Source organism: Cimex lectularius, unplaced genomic scaffold (genome assembly GCF_000648675.2).
Source record: "Cimex lectularius strain Harlan isolate CLEC.00 unplaced genomic scaffold, Clec_2.1 scaffold49, whole genome shotgun sequence".
Taxonomy (NCBI): Eukaryota; Metazoa; Arthropoda; class Insecta; order Hemiptera; family Cimicidae; genus Cimex; species Cimex lectularius.
Window position 1 is genome coordinate 1,316,308 of NW_019392644.1, and position 25,514 is coordinate 1,341,821.

The following is a 25,514-nucleotide window of genomic DNA, read 5'->3' on the forward strand; positions in this document are numbered from 1 at the left end:
TACATTCATACACACCAGACATTGTACTACCCCCCGAAATAACTGAGGAAAACCCCCTTCCATTCTCGCTAATAAATTACATTCACACATTCCCCAGAGAGTCGATATTCCTCGGTGTAACAAAATATGATTTAAACTTATTTATATAATTTGTAGTTGTTATATTTGATTATTTATTATAATATCACTTGATGAAAATAATACACAATTATTTTCTTTGAGGTGCACTGCGGTTAATAAAATACTCAATATTGCTCGACGTAATGAAACTAATTGGGAATAATCCCTTCCATTCACGCTAATAAATTATAACCCATTCATACACACCAGACATTGTACTACCCCCCGAAATAATTGAGGATAACGCCCTCCCATTCTCGCTAATAAATTACATTCCACATTCCACAGGGTAGTCGATATTCCTCGGGGTAATAATAATATTATTTAATCTTGTTTACATGAATAATATTTAGTTGTTATATTTGATTATTTATTATTGACGTGGACGAAAATAATATGCAATTGTTTTCGTTGAAGTGACTGCAGTTAGACGATTTTATGCTAAGTTTAAGCTTCTTTGATCTATATTTAAATCAACATTGTACTTGATTCTTTAGAATTCCTGTTCCTTTGTGTATTTGACATTCGACGCTATTTTTATATACATGCAAAATGCGAAATATTTTGTATCTTTCTTTGCATGTTTTTAAGAAATATTTCTTTAGCGTTTATGCTCTAACGAGCATTTTTTATTTCCTGCCTTGCAGGTTTATTTGTAGAAATACAGTTTTGTCGTCTCGTTGGATCTTTTGAAAATTTTGCTTATTGCTCTTTTATTATTGGTTAAGCGACCGCTAGCAAATGATACATAGATAATTTTACTTTTTACTTGACTTTTTTTAAATTATCCGTAAAATTATTATGTTTTTATTATTGTTCTCTTTTGGAAACAAAAAGAGACAATCTATATTTCAGAAAAACATTGAAGCAATCAGAATAAAATCGTCCGATCGTGTAAATCCAGATTGACATTTAAATTAACAGATCCAAAGACTGATAACGGGCTCGGGGCCCAAAAATTAATTACCTTTTAACCCAGCTCTTTTGATTGACTTCGCTGAAGCAATTAACCAAACGCTTTATGACATTAACGGCCTCAATCTAACAGGGCTAACTGTTTTACTCGCAATATAGCACAAGCCGACATTTGAGAGGGTTTGTTTCAGCAACGGTTGAATAGCAAGTAGTTTCTAACTGAAAACGGAAAATCATTGCTTAACATACTTGAATAATTATGGTCCGTTTAACTTATTTATTCATGTAACATTACCATATTCGGTTGAGTATGACAAAGATTGGATGATTTTGTTTAGGAGAAAAATGGTTTTATATGTTCCAAGACTTTATGTTATTGAGACAATTTTGACGTTCGTCAATCTGGCTTTTGGCAAATCGTTAATTTACATTCGGACACGCCCATCAGCGGAAGTCGACGATGCTGCATGCTAAAAGCTGCACGTTCCCGGAAACGACTTCGGATATGAACTATGAATTCAAAATCCGACGCCGGTTTGACCGATGCGAGTACAATTTTTATAATCGGGCATTTCTTTTCTGTTTCAGGTCTAATTACATGGGACAAAGAAGACTGTCACGTCGACCTCGAAAAAGAATTAGACACTATCACCGCCCAAGCTCCGGAAGGCGAAGAAGCAAAAAACCGTAAGTTTTTTTTTTCAGATGACACAAAAAAAACTATGATTTAAAGCACCAATTAATAAATTATTATCACAACTTTAAATCAACATTTATTTAGAAATCGTGAGATGCGGTCTGGTGTGATGTAGGTTTGAGAAAAACATTTTCTTTATCGTGCCAATGTTTCGATCTTTATTGAGATCATCTTCAGGGCCTGGAATCAACCTAAACCAACACAAATCAAAACCTAAACCAAACAGTTATAGATGTCGATAACCCTATTACTCACAGGACAACAAGAATATAAGACATCTAGCCGCAAACGTAATAAAAAAGCAACACCAACTAACAAAAGAACAAACAAAAGTAACACTATTGTAATCATAATAAAAATATTAATCAATTTTATATTTAGTAGTTAATTGACCAAATTATTATTTCAATTAATTATTCTTTTTATATAAGGTCTTCGTCGAGATGAAAAAGTTACTGTCACGAGCGGGATTCGAACCCGCGACCTTCGGCTCACGATAGCTCAAGTGGTTAAAACAGCGGCGTATTGAGCCGAAGGTCGTGGGTTCGAATCCCGCTCGTGACAGTAACTTTTTCATCTCGACGAAGACCTTACATAAAAAAAATTTATTGAAATAAAAAATATATTGACGCGTTTCACCACTGCATCATCTTCAGTGAGGAACAGTCTTGTTGTCTATTTAGGTTCTTACATACCTGCATTTACGATGAGAAGTCTCTTACTGAAAAGACAGCAGCCTTAATAAAAACAAAAATATAACGTTCGCTGTAGGACTAGAAGAAAAACAATAGCGTTCACTTCAAAAAAATAAATTTCCAAACTTAAAAAACCAACCGAAAACATCAAAATCACAAGCTACACTAATAACCACCCACGCCAAAACAAAGTTGCCGCAATAAGACGCATGATAACCGAACGAAAACTATTTCACTTACCACATAGAACAAGCAATAACAAAAATACCATAAAAACGCACCATAATGATTGACAAAAACACAAGGCTAAACACAAAATAACAATAAATTTCCATTATTTAATTCACATTAATAGGGGAAAAAAACATAGTAACACACTTGGAAAGAGAAAAATTCAACTTTGACAGACCCTTCCAAGTGGTCATAAATAATAGAGACCTTTGTAAGAAATGTTAACCCCAAGTTTCAAGAAGGCCATATAGGGGTAAAAGGGCTGAAGTATACTCTATCAAAGACCCTTGGATTAATCCCAACATTTTGTGCACAACTGAAGGCCTAAATATCAAATAATAGCAATTAAGACGTGAGGAACCTGGGTTGTTCTGGGTGTGCTGTGTTGGCTGGCCTGGGTGGATTCCGGCGGTGGTCCACGTGCAAAGGGCAAACGGTCCCAGGGAAATTCGGAGGATGTGGACTTTTCCAGGGGCATCTGTTGTTTATCCACATCCCCCAAATGCTTGTGGAACTATGGCGACAACGGGTGGTATAGTGTGGTTCGAGACTCGAGACCCCGAAACGGCTCACCTCATGTTCTCATCCACGGCCCTTTTTCTCAATACGAGCTCCTTCATTCTATCCTGTGACCCCTCCTAACCATTGGTTACAAGGGGATATCCGGGCACAAAATAAAGGTGCAGCCCAGAGGGCGTGGCAAACTCTCTAAAGCACAAGCTGTACTCGTGTCGGCATGGGCGGCGGGTGCCTTAGCAGAGTCACACGAGGGCCAGTGCACTAGATCCTATCTGCAAAGACGGGGGAGGGTGTATGGCCATCTGTACCACGGGGTAACTGAAAAGTTTCAAATTCAGCCCTAGTTACACTGGGAATGGTTTCGTGGTGGTGCGTGGTGGCGCCCCTGGCGGGAACTTAGACAGAGGCTGTCTTCTATCTGTGACCTCAGTGAAGCTTGCGTATGGCCAACGTAAAACCCCCCGGCCTCACGGGAGACGTTGCGACCGGACGACAGCATGTAAGCGTTAAGGACATAATGATCATGCTATAGTCCCTCGAATGCGTAAGTAAGCGAATGGAAGCGGGTAGTGAGTCGGTGTCTTGGACTCGAGTATGCTTTGCATTTTTGTGCGTATGACCGGCGTGGTACCCTCGGGGAAGCGAAGGATCGGACCACCTAGGCTGAGCCTATGGCGTCCCTCGAATGCGCGTGACAGGTGTAGGCTGAGCTCGATAAGAGACTTTACCGTAGGCGGTGCTCATCTACGGGGTGGTTAGCCATTCCACTTTAAACTAAACCCCTGCCGGGGCATTCCCGGAAGTTGCTACGCTGGGGGAGCCTCTATACTCAGAGAGATAGAGTGGCCTTCTCTATTTAGGGAGTACGCGGAGGGGGGGGGACGGGCAGATGTATTTCGGCCTGTTAGCCCCTCGCGTGCGGCATACGACCCGATGCACAATGCGTGCGCGACCATTCGGACCCGATTCGGAGTGGACAAGCGGAGCGCGTGGTTGTACTGGCCATTAGGGGCTGGGAAACCTCTACACCAATGCTGCGGTGGTAACACCGTGCGTCAGCTCTCATCTTGAGAATCAAAACGTCCGATAAGGCCGAATAGGCTAGGTGCGGACGCTAAAGATCCTCTTGTCTTGTTGGCGATGAGTACTCGGGAACACAATCCCCCAAATGCTACCGAAATTAAGTGTAAACTCGAATGTAGCGGTGTACGGGGTACCCTTTGAAAGTGGCCCGGGTCGGTCGGCGCGGGCCCTTGGGGTAATTATAGTTCTCACCAACAACTGAATGTCTGTAAAAAACAGTTTGTGCACAGGAATCGATAAAGAAAAATATGAATTGTGTACAGATGCACATAGTCTCAGACAGGCGGACGGCCATAAAGGTACCAAATGTGTGCCTAAATTGCTTCATGATTAGGCAAGCAAAAAGATTAAATTAAAGTGGATTCAGTGGGTTCCCGGACATGAAGGCATGGAAGGAAATTAACAAGCTGAACAACTAGTCAAATAAGGGGTTGCCCTTATAGATCAGAACCACAACTAGGTGGACCGGGAGTGTGCGCTTAAGTTTGAGTTGGAAAAATGGAAAAACTCTAGCACTGGACAAAAGTGCCGAGTATTAGGCAACTTAAGAAATTCTTTCTCAGCAGGCAAGATTTGAAAATTGACCTCTATACAGACCACTGCCCTCTTAACTACTACCTAAAGAAAATGGGCAGGCAAAGACTCTGCCAGGAGGAACCAGAGACATCGTCACATTGTGAATGCGAAGCATTAGCCCGGTTACGGTACATCCACTTCGGTAAGACATTTCTCACACAAAGGTCCTTGTAGGACAAAGTGCACTATCCAAGGTATAGTTATAATTGAAAGGGATTGTACAGTAGAACTATATAGTCGTAGTGCAGGAAAGGATTTTAAAAAATCGTTTTACCTTCAAAAACCGTTAAAACAAACAAAAACCACTTGAAATAAAAACAGCACTTAGGATTAAAAATAACACAGGTAACACTAAAAAGAAACATACTCACAACTAGCATAACCTTGTTGCCACCTGGAGGAGTATTCCTGAGTACTGCAGCTCTATACAGTACTTAGTACTTCTTGGCTCCAATTTTTGGGAGCTCGCAACCTGTGAATTGAGCACCCGTTGTTGGTGTTCTTCAATTGAAGAAACTCAATTTCAGGGGCGCTGAGATCCGATCTCGCCCCAGATCTTCCATTGATGAATGCCATGTCAATTGTCATTTTACCGGTCCCCTCAGGCGTAGACTGCTTATTAAGCTTAATTGAGGATTTATAGGATGCTCCCCTGTGGCCACTTCTTACTGAAGAGCTTAAAAATATAAAACCACTCCATGGTAAAAAAAAAATCATTTTCACACTATTAAAAACACAACGTAACAAAAACCGCAAAAGTATCAAAGAAGACAACATTAAAAAACTAACACTATACAAAGAAAAATATAAAATAATTGACACCCTAGGACGGATCACGCCTCTAGAGAATGCCGGCCGACCCCATGGCAAAGACAGACAATGAAACAGTTCCTCACTGAAGATGGCGCAATGCCAAAAGCGTTTGAGAAACATCAAAAACCCATTAAGCGACCCAGTGTCGATTTCAACATATGTTCAACGACTCACAGGCTAACAACAACCGTCATATTTAAAATCAGACTACATTGACAAATTTTATTTATAAACAACTTTAATTGTAAAAACACCAAATAAATAAATTCCCGAAAAACATCCAAGAACCACTGATGACAAATCCAAAAAATACCATCACACTAACATCAATCTACAACCAAACAAAAATGGCAAAAAGGAGGGAAAGTTCAAAAGGTTGGGTTGAGATGGGAAGTTAGTGCCCGAGTGGATCGAAGTCACGATAGCTCAAGTGATAGAGTAGCGGCGTATCAAGCCGAAGGTCGTGGCTTCGAATCCCGCTCGTGACACTGATTTTTTTATCTCAACTAAAAACCTTAATTATTTGAAAGATATTAATTGGTCAAGCGGACCACGAAAACTAGTGAACTACAACCAAATCTCACAGCACTTACAAAATACATAAATAAAACTAGTCATAAACACTATTAACTGGCCTCCGCATTTGCAAAACACACTGTCAAAAATACCACCAAATATCATTTGACACAACAAACCAATATCTATTGATTAAAGGGAACAATGAGCGTAAACCAAATAAACGAATACGCACAACTATTCAACATACAGACGAATGAACCAAACTAGTTATCATGGTAAAACAGATCCGTCGACGATGTGCCCCCAATAATTGTTAAAATCATAGCACACAGTAATGGATGAAACACATTAAATAGACCACAACCACAAACATAGGGAAATAAATGTACAAACTAACAAAGGAAAAAACAACACTGAAGACTACAAACACAAAAGGAAACTATGAAAAGAAAACATTTGGAAAAAATGTGAACGCGTTAAGGCTAGTTAGGGAAAACTACCCCAATGTGTATAGAAATACATGGGACTGTCAGAAAAATAAAATAAAAGGTTTAAAAAACATTAAAATCGTTTAAGGACGACAACAGAAAATCTAGCTGGTGATTAATCTCAAGAACACCAGAAAGAACGTTGTAGCAGAGTGGCTAGTGTCAGGCCCACGACTCTTAGATCCCACGGTCGTAGGTTCGATTCCAACCGTCGCCTCTTGAATTTCATGCCGTTTCCCTCTTTCTAAAATATTGTTCAATCATGATACCCCACAAAAAAGAAAAAACGGCCAAAGGAAGTCCGACCGTAACAACTGAAAAATTTCAGACCTAATCCATCAAAAACCCAGACAAAAGATAGCACGGAAACACGCCTCCTCCTCTCAAGACCATATAAAAGAACTCTTAATAGAAATCAAACAGACCCCAACACTGAAGATGGCGAAATGCCGAACTGCATTTGACAGACACATTGTAAAAATGTGATGATATCAGACATAAAAATAAGCAAAAAATCCCAACCAATTTATTTTTAAGTTATGAATGTTTACTCCATAGTCACGCCATGTTCAGTAAGTAATAAATAATTTAAAAATGGTGTTTTTGTTTTTTAGGTGAACGTCTGATACAGTTCGCAAGCGAGAATTTAGTAACAGAAGTATTGATTTTCCCTCAATTAAACACATTAGTACAATGTATGCGAAATTTACTTTCAAGTTTCACAAGACATAGGCATATAATCCATGCTGGGTATACATGTGCAGGAAATGGTGCCTGGATGCTTCAGGTTGTTTTTATAATATTAAATTTTTTTTTTTAAGATGTGCGTGTTATGAACCATTTCCGTTTTAGGATGGGACGTATTCTTTTGCCGATTTCGCTTTAATGTATCAAGAACACGAGGTTCAGCGGGTGCTGAGGGCGTACGAAAACACGGTGACAGTCGATGTCCACTGTTGCCAGGAAGGAGACTGGAACAACCTGAAGGCGAAGGACCCGTTTTCGAAAGTGAGCCGGGTCAGACTAAACCCCAACGACAAGATGACTGCGACCAAGTCGATCCACGGATTCGTGAACTACTTGAAGCAGTATGTCGTCTCGGGCAACCTGGAAGAACTGCTAGAATCCTCGGAGGTCGTGGGCAACATCAGGTTCAGCCACCCGACGCTATACGTGTTCCCCGGTGGACAGGGTGACGCCGCTCTCTTCGGCATCAACGGATTCAACATGCTTGTCGACGGCGGGTTCGCGAGAAAATCGTGTTTCTGGGACTTCACCAGGCACCTCGATAGACTCGACGCGGTGCTGATGACGAGGATCAACAACGGAAACATCTTAGGCCTCTCGTCGTTGCTTCAACGAAAGAAAATGGAACAAGTCTACCCTCAAATAGGCCATTTCTTCTGCAATATTCAAGTTAGTTTAACTTTTACTTACACTTTATGTGTGGTAATTAAATGTCTAACTCGTGCACTCTGTTTCAGGAGAGAAAGCATCCTCTTTCACCGGATGGAGATAAGGATAAAGACCCTCTCGTGATCAACCTGATCGAATACGGACAGGAGATGGTTGCCAACCTGAGACATCTTCAGCTGAAGCCTCAATCGTGCTACAGAGAGTCGTCCATGGATCCAATCAACCTTTACCACAAAGTCGGTCACGGAAAGTTGGACATGTACGTTCTGAGCCCTTCGAAAGACTCGAGGGAAGTCAGGGACTTCATGGTAAAGTGGAATACAGTGGACTCGAAAATATTTTGTAGCCACAACCGTAGAGGTGGTGAGTTCAACTTCCCGCTGTGCAATAGAACTTCGATTTGTGCTCTTTTGGTGTGGCAGCCGGCAAATCCTGAGGACAACATCACTCGTATTTTGTTCCCGGGAAGTACTCCTCAACACAAAATATTCGAAGGACTGGATAGGTTAAAAAATTTAGAATTTATGAAACACGCCGTCTGTTCGGCTAAGACGCTGTCGCCTTCTCCTTCTTCGGTCGGTCTCAATATAAGAAGTGCGAGTAGGACAAAAGCGCCGGCGATAATAGACAAAATTCCGGAAAACGAAATGAAAGGAAAGGGTGTGGAGGCTGTGAAACCGGTTGTGAAAGTCAGTTCTACTGCTGACAAAATACAGAAATCACAACCGGCTAAAACTTCGAAACCGAAACAGGTTGATAAACCGAAGGATAAAATAAAGACTGATGTAGAAATGAAACCAGAGACTGTTAAGAATGATACAATTAAACAAACTGAGGCTGTGCAAAAATTAGAAAAACCGAAAGAGAAACCGAAAAAGTTAATTCAAAAACCGACAGCTGAAAAGAAACCCGTCACTGAAAAGAAGGCCACGGAGAAGAAAAGCGAAACGATTAAATCGTCACCGACTACGCCCAAAAAAGTAGCGGAAAACAAACTGACCGAAACTGCACCTAAAACGGAAGCGAAACCGAGATCTTCCATGAGGTCGAAACCATCACCATCAGCGACACCAGCGAAAAGTGCCAAAGAAGCTAACAACAGAAAAGTTTTAGAACAGAAGAGTCGAGAGTTGTCGAGATCGCAGAAGCCACCTGCAAAGAAAGAAGAACAGAAGAAAACCGAAAAACCCAGCGTTCCTCGAAAGACTTCTTCGCCGAGCAAAGCGGCTAAACCTTCTTCACCAGTAAAGGTTTCGAGGCCACTTTCGAAAAAACCCGAGGTGAAGAAAGCGGCGAAATCTGATAAAGAAGCACCAACCGATTCTGCGGTGTCCACGCCGTCAACAGCAGATGCTGAGAAACCAAAAGATGTCGCGGAAAAGGAAGAAAGCCCCGCAGAACTCCCGGCTGAAGAGAAAGATGATAAACCTTCGACACTTTCCTCCAAGGAGGAAGAAGAAGACATTTTAATAGTAGAAAAGGTTGAGATTGACATCATACAGCCGGTGGAGAGTCTGCAGGTCGTCGAAGAAGATGGTGAAAAGGCAAAAGAGCCTGAACCTGCCGCCCTTGAGACCGATGCAAAACTCAAGTCCAAAGATGAGCTTTTAGATGTACAGAAGTCAGCAGGAGGGGATACGTCCAAATCTAAAGTCGAAACGGCTAAAACTGAATCTCAAGAAACGTCCGTCGGTATTAAAGATCTTCCTTCTGAAAAACTCACGCCACCGAAAGATAAAGAAGGAAAGGAAAAATCGAACGAAATGGTTGAGCTAAGGATCCAAGCTGATGAGAGTCAGCCGGATGAAAAATTTTCAACGACTGTCGAATCAGGACAGACGACGACCGCACCCACCTTGCCGGAAGACGAAAGAATACCTTTGGACGATGTAAAAGAAGGTGTAGAAGAGAAACATATAAAAGAAGACACAAAAGAAAAAGAAAGCTCGGCCGTTCCCAAGCCCGAGCCAATGAGCTTACCGGAGGTTCCGATGGTGTCGTCTGGAGTGACATTCGATCAGAGAGCCCAGTTATTGAAAGATATCGTTAAAACACCCGACGAAGTGGCGGATTTGCCAGTCCACGAAGAAGCGGACGGTGGATTTTACGAAGGAAGCGACGCTGCGGCCAAAGAAATGTCAGAAAGTCGGGAAGATCTTGAAACTCAAAGCGCAAAACGCGACAAACTCGAAGCGGGCATGGAAGCCGAAGAGCTTAAATTTATTAAAGATGGATTTGAAAAAGAAGATAAAAGCAAAGATCTAAAAGAAGATTTTGATACGAGTACTCCGCTTGAAGCTGATACGACGAAAGAATCAGTTTCCAAGGATCAACCTGAAGAAAAACTCGAAGTAAACGAAGTCGTTCACAAAACGCTAGATGCACCCAGTCTTGAAGTTGAACGAAAATCGTCTCTACCTGAAGGTTCAGAAGACGAAGCGAAGTTAGATAAAGAAAAACAAGAAACTACGGAAGTTCTTAAAGAGGAGATTGTGAAAGAAGAACCGGAAGAACGAGAAGAAGGGGAAATTGCTGAGGCAAAAATTAAAGGGGATCTAGATATTAAAGAAAAAGACGAAGACACAAAACCGGAAAAAGAAGAACAACAAATGGAGAAACAAGAGGATGAAGAAGTCGAAATTGCAACCGCAACAAAACTACCAAAAGACATATTAAAATACGAAGCTACCCTTCTAGATGATGACGGTGAAGAACTCGAGGAAGACAAAGACAAAGAAACTGAAAAAGAAAAGCAAGAACTTACCGAAGAAAAAATCATATCTGATACGAAAGAGACAGAAAGTGAAAAAGTAGAATCAAAAGAAGAAAAGTTGAACACTGAGAGTAAATTGGACGTCACAAAAGAATCCGCAGAAATTGAAGACTTACAAGAACAGAAAATTGACGAAGAAAAAATTGATATTGACAAGTTGAAACCTGATGTCACAGAAATAGAAAAAGTTTCCGATACAAAAGATAAAGAAACCAAGGACCAAGATGTAATAAAAATTAGTAGTAAAGAACAAGAAAAAGAAGAAGAAGTCGAGAAAGATGTAGAAGATTCGAAAGATGTTGCTGACGAAAAGGTAGAAAAAGGAAAGTCACCAATCCAAAAACCTGATCAACCGGAAGTGCCTCCAACGCCAGAAGATGGCGTTAAAGAAGAATCTGTAGTTGAGAAAGCTGAAGATGTTTCAGCGGAAATTAAAAAAACCGAAGATCTCACTACGGCCACAGAAACAGTGATAGATGCAAAAGACACTGAAGTGGAAAAAGAAGACGAAAGCAAACCAGAAGAAACGCTTACTGATGGCGAACAATCAAAGGAATTGCCCAAAGAAGACAAAATTGAGCAACATGAAGAAAAATCTGCATCTGATGAGCTTGAAAAAGTCGAAGAAAAGTTTCTAGACTCGGAAAAGAAAGATGGACCTGAAAAGCAAGGTGATAAGCCAGAACAGACTCCAGTGAAATATATCAGCCCAGATGAAACTGCAGAAAGTCAAGCTGAAGAAAAAGACACCGTATGTGGTAAAGCATTAGAAGAAAAAGTCTATAAAGAAGCTGATGTTGTTATTGATGATGTCAAAGATTTAGAAGCTGAAATGTTAAGGAAGGCATCGACCGCGTCGCTATTAAAAGACGATGATATAACCCTCCCAGATAAAGAAGTATTCGAGATAATGCAGAACAACGATGGTATCATTTCTGATATCGAGGCGTCTATCATTAAAGAATCTCTACCAGGGACAATCATTGAACCGCCCAAGGTGGATACTTGGATTGGTGAACCCAAGGACTTAATCAGCCCGAAACCCGCTTCGCCAAAAGCGTCGCCGACCTCTCCGAAACCCGATTCGAAAAAGAGCTCATTAGGAGAAGTTACTGAAATGTCGGACAAACATGATGAGTCGAAAGGAACGAGCCCCACTGCACTTTCACCGGCTCTTTCCGTCAAAGAATCGGTTTCCACATCGCCTACAAAGAAGGAACCTGAATTGACGTCTGTTTCTCCAGCCGTCAAAACGCGTTCTCCGCAGTTAAGTCCCCATCTTAACGGAGAAGTAGACAAAGCTAAAATCGAAGCTTTGGAATCGAAGAAAACCCCATCGCCTAAAGAATCCCCCACCCATCTTAAAAAAGAAGATGACAGCCACTTCGATATTTCTGAAGACTCCCCGGCAGATATTTACAAGAAAGATTCACTCGTTTCCCTCGTGGATACAAAATCTGAGACATCAAGGGAAGTGTCTCCGATACCAGCTGAACACAAGATAACTCTAGACGCTGATAAATTTGATGACAAAGAGACTTTAAAAAAAGAGTTAGAATCAGCTGCATCACCGCCTATGAAACTCGAAGCCGAGTTCAAACATGATTCTGCTCAAGGATCGAGAAAATCTTCTGTGGAAGAAGAAATTGAAGTAAAGAAGGGGCCAGTCATTGAAGCTTTCCCTCTTCCTCCGCGAGATGATAAAAACAAAGATGAACCTGAAAAACCTGACGATTCAAAAGAAAAATTAAAGGAGGATTCGTCTAAGCCCGAAGCAGGGGCTGATGTTAAGTCAAAAACACCTACTCCATCAGAACCGAAAGTCAACGGTATCAAAGAAGAAGATAAAGCGTCAGGTTCTGGCACACCTGCACAAGTTTCTCCGACGCCCTTGCAAGAATCAAAAGAAAGCGAGAAAACCGAAGAAGCAGAAGCTTCCAGAGCGACGCCGCGACAACCATCACCTCAGCAGGATTCGCATAAGCCTCCCACGCCCGAACGACTATCCCCCGAAATCAAAAAAGACAAAACATTCGACACATCTTCGTTACCGGGCATTGAAAAATTAACAGATGTTAAAACGGCATCTCCAGTCCCGTCCCAAACCGACCAAAAAGAAGTAACTCCCAAGGTTTTATCGCCAGAACCTTTGGTTGCTGTCGAAAAAGTTTCACCAGTCCCTCCAAAGTTGGATGACGCCAAAAAAGAAGCAGTACTAAGCACTAGTCTTGAAACTCAGCCATTACAACCAGTAGAAAGTACAAAAGATGAAAAGACATCTGATGAATCTAAAGAATCTCCTGTACCACTAAAACCACATGATAAAGAAACTGCAGCCGAAGATGAACCAAAAGATAAGACAACCCCTGCTGCAGAACCCGCAGAAACAAAATTATCGAAATCTCCATCGCCGACCGTTCTTCAAAATGAAAAAGAGAAAGAATCAACTGAAGGAACTGCAACAGTTCCTCCCAAAAGTGAAACTGTATCTTCTTCTCCTGAGCCAGAAAAGAAAGACGATAGAGAAAAAACTGGCAGTAAAACACCATCTCCCCATTTCATGGAAGACAGCTCTTCGAAATTAGACGGGGAAAAAGAATTGTCGAAATCGAAAACTCCTTCGCCTCCTCCACAAAAATTAGACGGAACAACTGACACTAAATCGATATCACCGACTCCAAGCAAAGAATCACCAGTTCCTTCAAAACCGGAATCTCCAGTCCTTTCTAAGCCAAGTGACTTCACGTCTGAAAAATCAGAGTCACCAGTTTCGGCTAAAACTGAAGAATCTAAACTGACATCAAAACCAGGCTCGCCAACCGAAACAGACGAGTTGAAGGGCAAATCAGAATCCGTTTCAAAAGAAGAGGTACCTCCTCCATCTTCGAAAACTGAAGAATCAAAGGAAGCATCACAATCGCCAACTCCTAGCGCTGACGAATTGAAAAATGCCAAACCGGAATCACCAGCTCCATCTAAACCCGATGATATAGATGTTTCCAAATCAGAATCTCCATTCTCGATGAAAGAAGCAAAGGATTCGTTAAATGGTGAATTAAAGGAAACACAATCTCCTCAATCGCCTGTCTCAAAAATGGAAGCTCTGGTAGATTCTGGCATGGAAAACGGGCCGTCGAAAGACTCCGAAGACAGTAAACCATCGACTACATCTCCAACCATGTTAACCGAAACCAAAGAGCCTGCTCTTTCTAAATCACCTTCTCCTCTTCCTACCAAACAAGAAACGGAAACACCATCACCAACTCTTACCAAAGAAGAGTCGAAAACGCCCTCTCNCTCCGCTACCTACGAAAGAAGACTCAAAAGCAGCATCTCCACTCCCGGCAAAAGAAGAGTTGAGGACGCCATCTCCACCTGTTACCAAGGAAGAATCGAAACCATCAAGTCCACTTCCTACAAAAGAAGAATCGACACCATCAACTGTTCTTCCTCCAAAGGAGGATTCGAAAGCGCCATCGCCCCTCCCTACAAAGGAGGGATCGAAACCGTCAACTCCTCTTCCTGCAAAGGAAGAATCAAAAACCCCATCTCCACTACCCACAAAGGAAGAGTCTAAACCGCCAACGCCACTCCCAACAAAAGAGGAATCGAAACCCTCAACTCCGCTACCTACAAAAGATGACTCGAAAGCGCCATCCCCACTCCCGACAAAAGAAGAATCAAAATCCTCATCTTCTACTCTTACAAAGGAAGAATCGAAACCGTCAACTCCGCTTCCTACAAAGGAAGATTCAAAAGCACCTTCTCCACTCCCGACAAAAGAGGAATCAAAACCTCCAACTCCACAACCTACAAAGGAAGATTCGAAACGATCATCTCCAGCTCTTACTAATGTTGAGTCAAAAACGCCATCTCCAACTCCTTCAAAAGAAATGGATTCAAAAGCGGATCTTGCTGATTCAAAAATTGAAACAGCAGTCGAATCGATAAAAGAGGTGGTATTTATGGATAGCGTGGAACCACCCTGTCTTAAATCTGAGGCAACCGCTGTTAAAAATCTTCAAGGCTCAATAGAGACCCCATCTATGGGCCATTTAGAAAAATCGGCCGGTAGCGACCTCAGTCAAGTTTCTTCAGCCCCGTCGGACTCAGACCCTGTTCTGAAAAATAATCTAAATTTAAAAGAAGTTAAAGAAGAAAGTGATAAAAGTTCGCCAAGGCAATTTTCTCCCTCACCTAACAAAGATATCGAAAATGGTTATATGTCGGAAGAAAACGCAAAGGATAGTTCCAAAGGCAGCACTAAGCAAGTTTCACCAGTGCCTAGCGACTCGCCTAAAATTTCTGACGCTATTATTATGAGTGAACTGGAAGCATCGTTGAACGAGAGCGCCCAAGAATTAATCGACGAGGTAAATATCAACGAAAAAGATTTGGAGCGTGGAAAGGAAGAGGGTAAAGTGACTGATATTTTAACAACGGCAGAAAGAATAGTCTCGTCACTGGACAGTACAGTTGAATCCGTTATCGACAAAGGCAAGAAATATTCTGAATCATTTGAGAAAAAAGGGGAAGAAAAGTTGAATGAACTGGCTGAAAAGATTTCAGATAAAAAATCTGAAGTTGAAGAAGAAGTGAAGCGACTGGAATCGAACGTCGAAAAGGCCGTCACAAGCGAAGTTGAATCTCTGAAAAAAGAAGCCACAGAGGTTAAAGCCGCAGTAGAAAATCTTGTAAAAGAAGAAATCGGCGAAAAGAAAGGACAAGTCGAAGCTGTCGTTAAAGAAAGTTCAGGTTTCTTTAGCGGATTGAAAGCATCCGTTGTAGATTCTATAGGAAAAATTACATCCGAAGTATCATCCGCATTAAAAACTGATACAAAAGATCCAAAACAAACAGAATCAGCCGTCGAAGTTTCTAAGACTGAGAAAGAAGAGAAAGTAACAGAGCCAGGAGAAGAGGCTAAATCACTCGAAGACATCAAAGACGTTACCACCAAGTTCCTCAGTATGGAAACTAAATTCTACGGTGGTGATACGGTTCCTTCCGATGCCTCGTCCAAAGTTGAAGCAAAGGTGGTCGAACAGGGGGCAGAAATAGTAGAGGACGTTTTAAAGAAAGGTAAAGCGATGCTAAATGAACAAGAATGTCGCGCTGCTCAATCCAGCGAGCCCGTGTTAGTAAGCAGTGCAATAACTGCGTTGAAAAAAGAGTTTTCCAGAAGCGCTACTCCCTCCGACGTTGCCAGCGAAAAAGAAGACGGCAGATTCACTCCGAGGAGCGATATAAGCAGTGGGCAGTTGTCCCACGCCATCACTCACGGGTGGAGTCCGGCCGAAGGGGGCCACGACTCCGACGAAGACATCCCGAGCTCGCCGATGAGCGTCGCTTCCCACATACCGTCGCCTCCGCAGTTCGACTACGACATCACGAAAGAGTCCATGATGACGGGCTCGATTTACGGCGCCCTGCCCGAAGACGACGACTTCCCTCCGACGGTCAAACCGCCAGCCGATCCAATGTACACGTCCATGTACATCTCGCAATTCGACGACGAACTCACTCTCGACAGGGATTCCGCTTTAAGAACGGCCGAACCGACTTCGATTTCTGGTACGACCGGCAAACCAGGACCAGCAGGCCAAACAGAGCCGGCATCTTCGACTTCCACGACTACAAAAGAGGATACCAAAAGCAAAGGTGAACCTAAAGACCCGATTGGGAAATGGGACAAGCCTTTAGGCCTCCCTCCGCCGCCGGACCTCAACAGCAGGCAGTTCAACTACTGGAATCCTTATAAAGAATGGGGACAACCCCTCGGGTTACCGTCGCCCGCTCCACCGCCCAGGGAGGACACCGACGTCGAAGTGGACACGTCAGGAAGCGCCAAGACCACACCCAAAAAAGTGGCGAAGATGAACGCTGAAAACAACAAATTTGCCTTAAATACTGCAGGTCTGTATATTGGTCAAACCAACTAAAGTTTTGAAAATTATTATTATTAAACCACGCCTGAACAATTTATGCAATAAGTGGATAGGTACAAAAAAAAACAATTCGGACGTTAAAACCGTGAATGTGAGCCACTAACATAAACATTAGCCGTCTCGCACTGCACTTTTTTTTCTGTGATTTAGTTGTCTTGTGGATTCCAGGTTTACTTTTTGTATGAACTAGGGGAAGTATTTCGTGTTTCAGTGTAAAAACACCTATTGTGTATTGTTTTTATTTATTTTATTCTCCATTTACGGAACCATGGTTCTATTGTAAAGGGGAGGTCTTGGAGGGTTCTGCTAGGCTTGCAGATAGGATTGCTGTATCGTCAGCAAAGGGTAAAGGTGTTGAGGAAAGTCTACCGTGTATACATTGAAAAGTAACGGATCTAAGATGCAACCTTGGGAACAGCAGAGAAAACAAAATGGAAGAAGTTGAGGTTCAGTAGGTGACATGGAAAAAAAGATCAAATAGGTATGATTTTAAGAGGATATAGTATACAAGGTTTGAGTTTCAGCAGTAGATACTAGTGTCAGATCGAATTGAAACTGCTTATGCTCTAGGGATGAGACCAAAATCAACAAAATGATGAATTTGGCGGATTATCAAGTGGTAATTAAGAATGCCAAATCGGTGGTCAGAAATAATGTTGGCTGTGGATAGGATTTCTTGTAAGCACAATAAGAGGAAACATTTTCAGTTGGTGGAGGCTTTTGGATGTTGCTGATGTAGTTGGTATGATTGATAATGGTAGTAAGCGCAGTACTTCCTGCCAGGCAAAGCTATCGTTCAGTTGAAGATGGTGCTAAAACCAGATTTTGCCTTATGAGGAAGCTGACAATTTTGGATCACACTCGTGCTCCTTGAGGTTGAGGTTGACCTTTTTTACTTCACCACGTGTGAAGGATTTTGGTTGTAGGAACACAGTAAGAAAGCTAAAAATGTTCCATTTTTCTTCCTATAAACTAAACCACTACACTACTTTTATTTCAGTTTGATGCTTTAACATTACATTTAAAACTTTCCCAAAAGAGGCAATATGTTATCTTGGACCTTCAAATTCTATGAAGTAAGAGCAACATACAACTCGGCAGATATACTATTTCTTAATAAAAAAAAACACCATGAAAGAAAGTTAATAGAAATGATAAATGATGGAGTGAGTGTGGTGTTCAATCCTTTTTAAAAAGATAGTCCCTACTCACAGTAAGTTGTTTTGCAACGATCCGGATTCGAGCCTTNTCGAGAGATGTGGTTGTAGAAGTCTTTCAACCTGATGATGAGCTAAAATGCTCGAAATCCGGATCGTTGCAAAACAACTTACTGTGAGTAGGAACTATCTTTTTAAAAAGGATTGAAAGAAAGTTTATTTATAATTAATAAAACAGAGCGTCATGTAATTTATGGACAAAGGATTTCATTATTATTCAGCAGTACGAGATCAAAACTATATACCTAGGTTGATATAATAAACACTCATGATATGTTTTTTATGGTAACTTCCTGTTATCATAAAAAATTTTCCGGCCTGTTATTAACACTATTATATCAGTATAGAGGCTGAAAATGTTTAATGACTGAAGCAAGTTTCATGTGAGTTGATCATTAAACAAGACATTGAGGAAATTAGATGCCTAATTTATCGGTGTCAAACGCTTCTATACAATGAATTTAAAGCAAGGTTAAAGCAGGTAGACCCCCTGCGTCTAACCTGGTTTCTAGTTCGAGAAATTTCAATGATGGATTACAACCCTACAGTTCAATTATACTGTCAAGTGTCTGTTGATCAGGTGACTTTGATAAAGCAAAACACGATCTGGTACATTTCAGTCAGATAAATTACTATCGATCAGGGCTTGACAATTCACTAATTCTTTTAGACGGTTAATGTCTTACTGCCTACTTGCTCCTTGTTTATTGTTGTGTTTTATAGCTCCACAAGAAACAGATATAACTAGGAAACTTAGTGCTATAAGGTTAAGTTAAGTAGTAGGAACGAATATTGGTCTAGTGTGCATTCTTGTTTACAGCATTTTGTTAATCTTAAGATTTTTATTAGACCCCAAAGCACTTGTATTCTTCAAGCCTTGATTTTTCCTCTCCTAGGTGAGGAACAATGTTTCTTCTTCTTCCTGGTGATATCTGCACAGTCTTGTTCCCTCTGTTCTGAGTCCACAACAAACAAAAAATTGTATAACTAGGAAACATAATGCTATAAGTTCTTTGGTTGAAATGGAAAAGCTAGTGTCAGGAGCGGGATTCGAACCCACGACCTTCGGCTCAATACGCCGCTGCTCTAGCTACTTGAGCTGTCATGACTTGAATCCTCTCGGACACCAACTCATCTCAACCTAATGTTTTTCGATTTTTCCCCCTTTTCGCCATATTTTCAAATAGCCGAAGGTCTTGGGTTCGAATCCCGCTCGTGCCATTCACTTTTTTCTCTCAACTAAACACCTTAATTAATTGTTAAGGTTAAGGTTAGAAGGAGTCAGCCACTTTACAACCCTGCTCAGTGCAACCAATATTGGTCTATTGTGCATTCTTGTTTAGAGCATTTTGTTCATCTTAAGGCTTTTTATCAGATCCCAAAATCATTTGTATTCTTCAAGCTTGACTTTTCCTCTCCTAGGTGAGGACAAGTGTTTCTTTTTCTTCCTGGTGATAACTGAACAGGCTTGTTTCCTCTGTTCTGAGTCTGCACCCCCTTCAAATTCTACATCGTGCTTTTCATTTCAGGGAAGGAGGTTAACAACAGGACAAAGCGTTCCGAATCGCCGGTGAAAAGGATGCAAAACAAAGAAAGCCGTAAGTCGGCGTCCAACCCAATCTACATGGACCTCAGCTACGTCCCTCACCATGGAAACTCCCATTACGCCAACGTAGAATTTTTCAAAAGGGTCCGAGCAAGATATTACGTGTTCAGCGGTACAGAGCCGAGCAAGGAGGTGTTCAACGCGCTCCTGGAAGCCAAACAGACCTGGGAGGATAAAGATTTAGGTAATTGAACACATGCAAAATTTAAATAATTTGAAACAATTCATACAGATCTTGTAGTTTTCTTTTTTTAACAACAAATACACCTAGTTTTTTGAAAAATGTATACACACTACTGCCCACAAAAAAAAGTTTTGCATGAAAAATTGGTCAACTTTAAAAATGCATATTTTCTTATCAGCATTTTCAGTCACGGACATGCTGTACATCTCTTTTTTAGGAAATTTTACTCTGAATAAGATGGCTTTTTTAAATGTTTTCCTAGCTTCAGTCATTCACTAGTAAATTCAAATTTGGGAACATGTTAATTTTTGCACTTTTTGAGAAAAATTCAAAATTAGGCCGGAAATCGTCCTGGATCGGCACCTTCTTTTTCCTCTTGTAAATAACCCTTATCAACCCACTCTTATTGAAAAACTCTCCATCTCACTCACCCTCTCAAAACGGCACACAACAATGACACATCTACACAGAAAACAAACTCTACTAGTACAAACATTTTGATTAAGTTCACTAATTTCGTGATCCGCTGGACCAATTAATATATTACAATTAATTAAGGTTTTTTTAAAGTTGAGATGAAAAAAAGTTAATGGCACGAGTGGGATTCGAACCCACGATCTTCGGCTTGATACGCCGCTGCTCTACTACTTGAGCTATCGTGACTTCTATCCACTCGGACACTTCCCAATCAACCCCACCCTTTGAATTTTCCCTCCTTTTTGCCATTTTTCAATCGATTGGTTGGAAGTCACGATAGCTCAAGTGGTAGAGTAGCCGCATATCAAGCCGAGGGTCATGGGTTCGAATCCCGCTCGTGCCATTCACTTTTTCATCTCAACTAAAAACCTTAATTAATTGTAATATATTAATTGGTCAAGCGGACCACGAGATTAGTGAATTTATTGTTTTATATGTTTAGTATAGATGTGACGTATATGTACGTTATTCATGTTGAATTTGATTAATGATATTAACGTAGCTGGAACTGAGTTTTCACGTGTCTGTTCTGTAATTGATGCTGTGTTTATCCCTGTTGACCATTTCTAAAAAGTTACGTTTATGTTTGTTTTATTCTGTGTGTAATATTTTTAGATTGTTGAAGTCGAAATTGTTTTTGTGTTCAAAATGGTGGGTAGCGAGTGCTGTAGGATTTTGCTTTGGTTGTTTTATGCAATTATAGATATGTTGCTTTACTCTCTTGTCCAGATTTTGTAGATTACGTCAGATTTTTTTGGTAATGGTGTGGGGTCTTTAATTTTGGAAAAATGTGTGTGAATTGTTTTATAGTTTATGAAAGCTATTTTGAAGTTATCGGAAGAGAGAAATGTGTTTAATTTATCTGATAGGCCATGAACGAATGGCCTGGATATGTACCTGGTTTGACTGTTTTTAATAGAAATGTGTGGTGATTAGTGACCGTTAATCGATAATTATTCAGAAATCGTGAGATGCGGTCTGGTGTGACGTAGGTAACATTTTCTTTATCGTGCCAACGTTTCGATCTTTATTGAGATCATCTTCAGAGCCTGGGATTTATAAACATTGTTTACATTTAACAAATACATTTAGGATGTGGAAAAGTGAATTTATACAATACAAAATATATTTTTTATATTCAATCAAAGTCCCAGGCCCTGAAGATGATCTCAATAAAGATCGAAACGTTGGCACAATAAAGAAAATGTTTTTCTGAAACCAGACCGCATCTCACGATTTCTGAATAATTGTTTTTAATAGAATTGATGTAGTGTTTTTAGTAATAGTAGGTGGTGATAGTATTGAGTTGCAGTTTTTGATTATCCTATTGATTATGTGTTTACGATAGTGACTGTTATGTAGGTTATGTTTGTATCTTTTTATGTTCTTGTGGTGAAAAGCTGGCTTAGGGTAATAATTCTGTGAAGTAGCCCTTTCACTGTGTTTATGATAGTATGAAGTGTGATGTAAAGTTTAGGTAGCGATTTGTGTTTCTTGGTTTTTGATACCAATATGAGATTAATGAGCGTGTGTATCTAAAAATGGTATTTTTTCGATTTTATGTTTAAATTGTAGACGTGGGTGAAAGCTGGTAAATGTTTTTAATGTAGTTAGAATTTGATCTGTGGGAACTCAGGGAAATGGTAATATATCATCTACGCATTTAGTGAAGAAGGATGATGTGAAAGGAAGTTGTGGTATAACTGACTTTTCAGGTTGCTACCCATGGTTAGGCCAAATAGTTGTTTGTAAAAATGATTGTTATATGGAAAGTATACAGCATTTCACATCTTACATGTATTTGTATAATGTAAACAGTGTTTATAAATCCCAGGGTCTGAAGATGTCTCAATAAAGCTCGGAACGTTGGCACAATAAGAAAAATGTTTTTCTAAAATCTACATCACACCAGCCGAAATCTCACGACCTCTAAATAATCATTAATTAATGGCCACTAACCACCACACATTTATACAAAATATTTTTAATAATTCAGGTGCTCCTGATTAAACACACAAAACTACAAGATCTTCAAATAAAAGAAATCTTTTTAGTAAAAACAAAATATTGATTCCCACTGAAACTTATTCTTCTGTTGCAGAAGTGACAATTATCCCGACGTACGACACCGACATTTTAGGCTATTGGATAGCAGAGAATGAAGAAACATTATCGAAATATAAGATCGACTTATCACCATCGGCAAGCAGATGCACAATCAATCTCCAAGACCACGACACATCTTGTTCAGCGTACAGACTTGAGTTTTAATTGCAGAATTGTCAGTCACCTTTTATTCTATCCAAAACCAATTTTTATCAAAATGAACTTGACATTTCCTAAATGTAGTTAGTTGATAATGTGACCATCACGTCCATCTAAAGACTACTTTTAAAAAATTCCATTTAAAAAAGAGAAAACTCAGAAAAAAAAAATCATTTAGATTCTTATATAAATGTTTGTCAAAGCTGTTGACACTCTTTTTACATCGCTAACTTAGAATTTTTTGGCTGTAGAAGAGATTTTTGCCACATATCGGGGAGTACATTGCAGTGGATGAGTTTTACATTAATGACTTTGTTTAAAATTCATTCCCAACGGTCCATTGGAGTTGAAATTATATTTGAAAGATTTTACAATTTCCAAATAACCTAAAACTCTCTTGGAACATCAAAAATGATTAGATATCACAAACTAAATCAGCTTTCTTTTTACATAGAAATATCAAATGAATATATTTAAATTTAAAAAAATAAAAGTGATGTTGGATTATTAGAAATGTTATAAGAGGAAAGTTTGCAGGACAGGGTAACCTATTCATTTATATTTAAAAAAATATTAGATACATAGTTAGAATATGAATATGTAAATATATTACAAGAAAAAAAAATGAAAAGACAGTTTATGTCATGTTTCGTTATGCCTTGTATTTTGTTTATTATCAGCGAAATTGCTTTATTAAAAATGGTTTTGTATAAATCATATGTGAGAATTTGTCCTGAGCTGGTGATTTAAAAAATTGGTTTAAAAAATAACATGTGATAATCATGAGATTCAAATTTGAGTCGAGAAACTTCTTTTCAATTAGGAAAAAAGAGAAGGTTTTTAAAAAGGCTTGAAGGCAAATCTCAACTGATGGAAAAACTTAAAAAACCTGCTCATGACAAGCTTTTACTGAGAATCAATCTAAATTGTTTGCACCTCTGAGTACGGCGTGATTAATTTGAAACTTGCTGTACAAGTGCTTTTGTTTCACTGGCTGAGTTAATGCAAAGGTCAGGGCAACAAGCTGATTTATTTTATTTCAAAAGTTTAATATTATAGAATACAATCCTTTACATATAAATATATATAAAGTTTCAAATGGAAAATCTTGAAGATGACGTTTATTGCTTTTAAAAATCAAAAAGCTAATATAAAATAAAAAACTAAAGTTAAATATGAAAAAAAATGTTTTAAGTATTTAGTTATATTTGCCAATTTAGATTATTATTAGCATATTGTATAACTTATGTGAAAAGGTGTATATCCTGTATGTTTTATGACAATTCCATCGTTTAGGATTTGTACCCTGAAATTTTATTATCGACTAGGTACATAAAAGAAAAAAAGAAAAATATATATTTCCCTTATTGATTTATATTTTCATAGTTTATTAAATGTAAAAAAAAAGAATTCCCAAGGGGAGTCGATAAACTAAAAAATTAAAAAAAAAAAATACTGTTTTAAGCTGATTGCTTCCATTGAAATCCTTGTGTCGATGAAAGTGCACAAAGGCCCTGAAGGTCTACATATTGACTAAATAATAAAGACGGATCTTAATTGCTACCACCCCATCATCAGGCCTAACATGTTTTTAAAAAAACCATAACGCAAGGAAAAAATATTTTAAAAAATGTATTCAAAGATGAAAGTGTGATAGTGTTTATAAGCAAATTTTGTTATATTTTCAGCTAGGAAAAAAATTAAAATGTACTTATGTAATTAGTACATCTGTTAGTGCAATAATTTATTTGTTATTAATGCAAAGATTTTATTTATTATTATTTATTGTGCTTTATATCGTTTGTTGAAAGATTTTTGTTTAAATGCCTGAAATATTTAAAATTTGATAACTTTTAGGAGCTTATTTATTATTTTAATTATTTAATCATTGTAGAAAAAAAGGGGTAAAGTGAGTGAAAAAATCCTTTTGATATATCCTTTAGTATAATATAATAAGTATAATAATAATTTTTAAAAGAGGCATTGGGTATTTTATTTATTTTAAAAAGATTATGTAATTTTGTGTTGTTTTGAACAGAATGTGATCATAAAATATAGGGGACGCTTCAATCGTAGAGTATTCGATGGTGCTACGAACTTAAATGGAATGCCTTGCCCATGAACTTACTAAGGAGAAAGTCTTCGTGAAGTTCAATATAGTTTAAGAGACAGTGTTAAAAGAGGTTCATGTCTGATGAAGAGAAAATTAAAAAAAAAAAAACCAAAACGTGTTTGAATGGTTGTTTATACGCAAATCATAAGAGCAGTCCAACCACAATATTTGTGATACGTTTATTAGAACTTTTTGAAGAAAAAAAATAAAATAATAAAATTTTAAATAAAAATTCACACCTATCACTTTCTTTGTAAGTCAGACATTAAAATTCCTTAACTTCTTAAGTACTTATTAGACTGAATAAAATTATCACTGGGTAGTTGGTATGTTTTTTTTTTGTAAATGCTCATAATAAAATTAAAATAATGCTAGTCTGTTGATAAGTCATTTTTTTCTGGCTGTTTTCTTTACTGTACTGTTACAAAAATAAAACTATCAAGGAAAATTCACAACTTAAAAAAAATTGAATTAAACCATTTTGAATAGTTTCATAGTTTGGATCGAGAATTTTTAATATTAAAAATTTTAGCTTGTTTTCATCCCTACAAACGCTAAAAATATTTAATCTCTCAACTAAGAAAACGATCTATGTCTATAACCACTTCCCTATTAAAAGTGTTATGTACATTATTCTATTTTCAGAATGTTATATTTTGATGCAAATTTGTTTATCCATGTTTTATAGTGAAAAGAAAGTTTTAATTTGTTTTTTAAGGTGTATTTATTATTTCAAATTATATTCTTGTGGAGTTTAGAAATAACCGATTAAAACATTCTTAAAACATAATATTAATTGGTTTTATTTCAGCCCCTGCATCTATTTACACTTTCCTTGATATTTACTTATTACAAATTT

At 38.9% G+C, this 25,514-nt stretch overlaps 1 protein-coding gene across 1 annotated transcript in view; it reads left to right on the forward strand.

The window, feature by feature from the left end:
* Window positions 1-24,350, forward strand: part of LOC106670052 (microtubule-associated protein futsch) — a 126,727-nt gene extending 102,377 nt beyond the window's left edge. The window contains 7 exon segments of the mRNA XM_024230379.1: window positions 1,624-1,722; window positions 7,271-7,443; window positions 7,509-8,072; window positions 8,141-14,147; window positions 14,149-16,761; window positions 19,540-19,800; window positions 22,379-24,350. Of these exon segments, the coding sequence (XP_024086147.1) occupies window positions 1,624-1,722; window positions 7,271-7,443; window positions 7,509-8,072; window positions 8,141-14,147; window positions 14,149-16,761; window positions 19,540-19,800; window positions 22,379-22,548 (9,887 nt within the window). The 3' untranslated portion in view covers window positions 22,549-24,350.
* Window positions 24,351-25,514: the final 1,164 nt, after the last annotated feature.